General features: G+C 43.1%; 1 protein-coding gene across 1 annotated transcript; it reads left to right on the top strand.

The window, feature by feature from the left end:
• Nucleotides 1-732: 732 nt before the first annotated feature.
• Nucleotides 733-2,794, top strand: LOC134335490 (uncharacterized). The gene is made up of 3 exons (XM_063018027.1): nt 733-2,309; nt 2,404-2,479; nt 2,629-2,794. The coding sequence occupies exons 1-3, from the start codon at nt 1,152-1,154 to the stop codon at nt 2,757-2,759; spliced, it is 1,365 nt and encodes a 454-aa protein (XP_062874097.1). The 5' UTR covers nt 733-1,151; the 3' UTR covers nt 2,760-2,794.
• Nucleotides 2,795-4,085: the final 1,291 nt, after the last annotated feature.

Here is a 4,085-nt window from a genome sequence, read left to right as displayed (position 1 = left end):
CTAAACTAAGTACCATGGGTGATCGGGCTTTCTGTTCTGCTGCTCCTCGTCTATGGAATGCCCTTCCTGACCATCTGAGGGCACCACAGACGATTGAGAGTTTTAAAAAGGGTCTAAAAACTTTTCTTTTTAACAGATGTTATGACTGTTAAATTAACGCTGATTTTATGATGTATGTCTCATAATGCTATGTTTATATTTGTTTTATATTTCATGTTTTATATTACTGTTTTTCTGTAGCACTTTGAGATTTGTTTTCAAATGTAAAGTGCGTTATAAATAAAATGTATTATTATTATTATTATTATTATATAATGTGATTGGATAATGGAGAGCAGTTAGAGAGGCTGGAGAATGAAAGTGCAGCCTGGCTGAGAGAATCTTGTGATGTCATAATAAGTGTGTGTTTAAGAGAGCTGGGAGTGTTTACAGAGGCTTCATTCTACAGCTGCTCTTACAGAGACAGGTAAGCTCTGCTCCTCTTTCCTAGCATTATTTATTTTTATCACTATTATACTATAACCAGGGAGCCAGGTTGCTACGTCTCCAGCTCAAATGTAAGAGTAAATTACTCACACGATAGAATTACCACTACATCCACAGACTAAATGCTAAAATGCTTGCTAAAACTACTTACACTTGCTAATAAAATATCTCAAAAATAACACGCTAATAATATTATTATCTGGTAATTGTTCATCTATCTAGGTCACCAGAAGACCCCGCTGACTGTATTAACAACATGGCTGCAGAAGTCGTCAGCAAAATGAGCACCGCCATGAAAGAGGCTATCCGGCGGGTTGCCTCAGTTAAGAAGGGGAAGGGAAAGGATGAAGCAGTGGCGAGTAAGAAAGCCTCTTTTGGAGAAGAGGTCCAGATTAAGGCCGGCAGAGCTAACAAAACCGGGGCCTGGGAGACACCGAGTAGCCTGTCCGGTCGAACAGATCTGAACAGTCTGCCTGAGGAAGGGGTTCAATCGAGGGTGATGACTGATTCAATGCTGGTTGATGGCGATTGCACATCCAGTGACGCTGAAACTGGATCACTGGATCCAGTGAAGCAGTGAAACTGCTTCAAGCAGCGATGTGGTTAAACGCTCTGGATTTGCTGTGTTTAAAAATATCAAAAAGAAGGTGAACAGGTTCTTTAAAATGTCCAACAAAACCTCACCAGGTATGGACACCAAACAAACCCTGTCACCTTCATCGACCAAAATTCTTGCACACAAATCAGACTCTTTGCTGTGCATTAAAAATTATTCCCGACTAGATGAATCCTCCACAAATAACATAAACAGTGGGATGCTCCATTTTTATTCTGATGTCTCCTGCACACCTCCTGAAATCTGGAAATCTGTACGATCCAATCAGGGAATGCATGGTGCCAATAAAGAGAGCTCAGCCCAGAGCTCTTTGTTCTCTGAAAGCACCTCAACGACAATAAAGGAGGCAGATTTGCTCGAGGACCCTGTTGTAGACGTGCAATCGGATGTTCTTGTTGAGTCAACTGCTTCCAGCATTGTGGAAGAGACTCAGGCAAAACCTGGTAAGACGCCTACAACACGTAAGTTGTGTTCTGCAGCCAGAAGATTCTACAGAGGTGTGCAGAAAAGGGTATGTGGATTTGTTTCGGGGCTCCGAAGATCCGATTCACCAAGGAAAGAGACATCTAAACCATCGCACGGTCATTGTAGCCAGTCAGATTCTATTCTTGACACAGCATGGGTAAGAAACGTTGAGCAGGAGGATTCTCTTCCAGCACTTTCACCACTGCTCATGATATTTGTGGAGAAAGCAATCAGGCGGCTACTCATTGACGTTCTTGGTCCCCACCCACTTGGCCAATCAGATTTACTGACCGTCGCTGAATTTGGCTCAAGCTCTGCTGTACCAGCGCACACAAGAAAGTCCACTGGCATTCACGATAAGTTTACATATGCAGTGGGCGGTTTAACTCAGATGCTTGGAAGATTAGTGATGGAGTCTTTTAAGACAAGCTCTGGGAAAGTGAACCTTCCTGTGGCATCACGGGTAAAGCCTGTAATAAAGCAAGTGAACCAAACTGTTATTTCACACGTCCGTACTACGAGCACCAAGTCTGGCAAATCACCAACACCAGCTTGCAGTGCTCTGGTCAGTGAGCCAATGGGTGAAATCGATTGTGGTTTGGAGAATCGGTCACATTTCAGCCCCATCCAGGTAAGTGACAACTGTTCCCCAGATGAGGTTCCTGCAACTAAGGAGAAGAGAGGATCTGGGCTTCCTGTTACCAATGCAAGTGAAGCCCATATGTTCATCTTAATCCTAAAGGTAAGGAGGAGACTTACTACCTCATAGATCAAGTCCTGATCTACTGTTTTGATTAATGACATCTGTTTGTTCTGATTAATGTTCGGACCTTAAGAAATCAAACAAAGTGCATCCTGTCGGCCTGGAGTCTGTCAGCCATCAGAGGTCCTCAGTTGGAGATCTGCAGGAGGGTAAGTTCTCGGGGTGTAAGCTTACCCATCATGGAATGATATAAAAATATAAAGATAATCAAGACCTGCTTTAGAAGCATCAAATATAAGGAACAGAAGCAGCTCTGAGAGCCAATCAGAAGTAATTATTTCATCTTTTGCTTTTGCAGCTTCATGTGGAACACCAGAGGTATCGGCATCATCCGCCAAGAAGCTTCGCGGACGTCTGCGCGGGATGTTCTCCGCCTTTTCCAAGAACTTCCCCAACCCCTTTAAACACTGTCCAACCCCCGCAGAGTGAAACTTACTCCATCAATAAAATCTTCTGCAGCATAACTTTGTTTCATTTCCGAAATCCGTTTATTCATCAGGGTGAACAAATAACATGACTGATCCACCACTCGATCAGAAGATCGTTTCCTAAATGTGCTAAAAGCCCTAAAATCAAAACATTCAAGAAGTTGACGCTGAAATGAATGTGACCGAGGCAAACTGACTCCTTCGACAAGTTCTAATCAGGAAATTGGAAATGACAATGCTGCTCCCTTAATTAGGGGTTGAAACAGTGGACCACTCTTGTCCACCAGATTTGGCATGGTTTTAAGCCGGACTCCCCTCCTGACTCGACGTCTTATTGTATACGGGATTGGGACCTGCACCAAGAGCGCACTGACTGCCCAACTGGCCAACAGCACGACTAAGATTTGAACCCTGGAACCTTGAATAAAAAGGAATCAATTGCTTCCAAACCCTGAAAATAGTCTCAGTGTGTGTAAACATACAACAGTTACCGATACACAACAATTTAGCAAACGATTAAGAGTTTAATTTAAGTAGCTATGAGTTACATGTGATGAAGATTTGTGGATTGTGATTGTAGTGAATCGAAGGCGAATCACAAGGCATGACGAGTCGACGCATGAATCACTTGATTGTTCACTTCCATTGCTTAGTCCAGACTGCACTGCAGAACTTAAGGTGAAAATGCACCACTTAAAGCCAGTTGGGAGCTAATAAAAGCTGTCGATCACCTTAAAACTTTCAAACAAACATCACGGTGAGTGACGATTATGAGAGTCCGAGATGCCGGGTCACTTGTTTGATGGACGGCTCGTGTAGTCTTGCCATGCTGGCCACCTTCAACTAGATTCTTGTCCGGGGAAAGTCTCACAGACTCTCTAAAAACCAGTCCGTTTAGCACTAGAGACGTTTCGTCCAAACAAAACACTGATGTGTGCTACCTTATACACTGACACGGCTTTAAGTAAACTCTTTAAAAAAGGCGGTGGACATGTTTAAAAATGTCCAGGCTGCATCCCAAACCCCAGTCTTTGTGCTACATGGTGTGTATTTACACCCTTCATAGGGCACCAACATAAGTGTGCGATGTAAGACCAGATTCGTGTTTTATTCAAACCCAACTTCATGCTCTTAAAACAGTGGGCATCTTTAAAGAGATGGGCCTCAGATTTATCACCTAATCCTACCATCATTGCCAAGGAATCTAGCAAAACACAAAACTAGAAAAGAATTGGTCAGAAAGGATGGACACCTCCTGAAAACCATTTCCTGTTGCCTCTCCAGCACACCTGTTGTCTTTAATTTGCACCAAAGCAGGTTCACAAAC

This window comes from Trichomycterus rosablanca, chromosome 21 (assembly GCF_030014385.1).
Source record: "Trichomycterus rosablanca isolate fTriRos1 chromosome 21, fTriRos1.hap1, whole genome shotgun sequence".
Lineage (NCBI taxonomy): Eukaryota > Metazoa > Chordata > Actinopteri > Siluriformes > Trichomycteridae > Trichomycterus > Trichomycterus rosablanca.
Note: the sequence above shows the minus strand (reverse complement) of the source record. Positions and strands in the feature narration are given on the sequence as shown.

Coding starts and splice junctions, on each gene's coding strand:
- LOC134335490 (XM_063018027.1), top strand. CDS start 1,152: ATGTCCAACAAAACCTCACCAGGTATGGACACCAAACAAACCCTGTCA. Junction 2,310..2,403: donor TGTTCATCTTAATCCTAAAG/GTAAGGAGGAGA, acceptor TCGGACCTTAAG/AAATCAAACAAAGTGCATCC. Junction 2,480..2,628: donor AGTTGGAGATCTGCAGGAGG/GTAAGTTCTCGG, acceptor TTGCTTTTGCAG/CTTCATGTGGAACACCAGAG.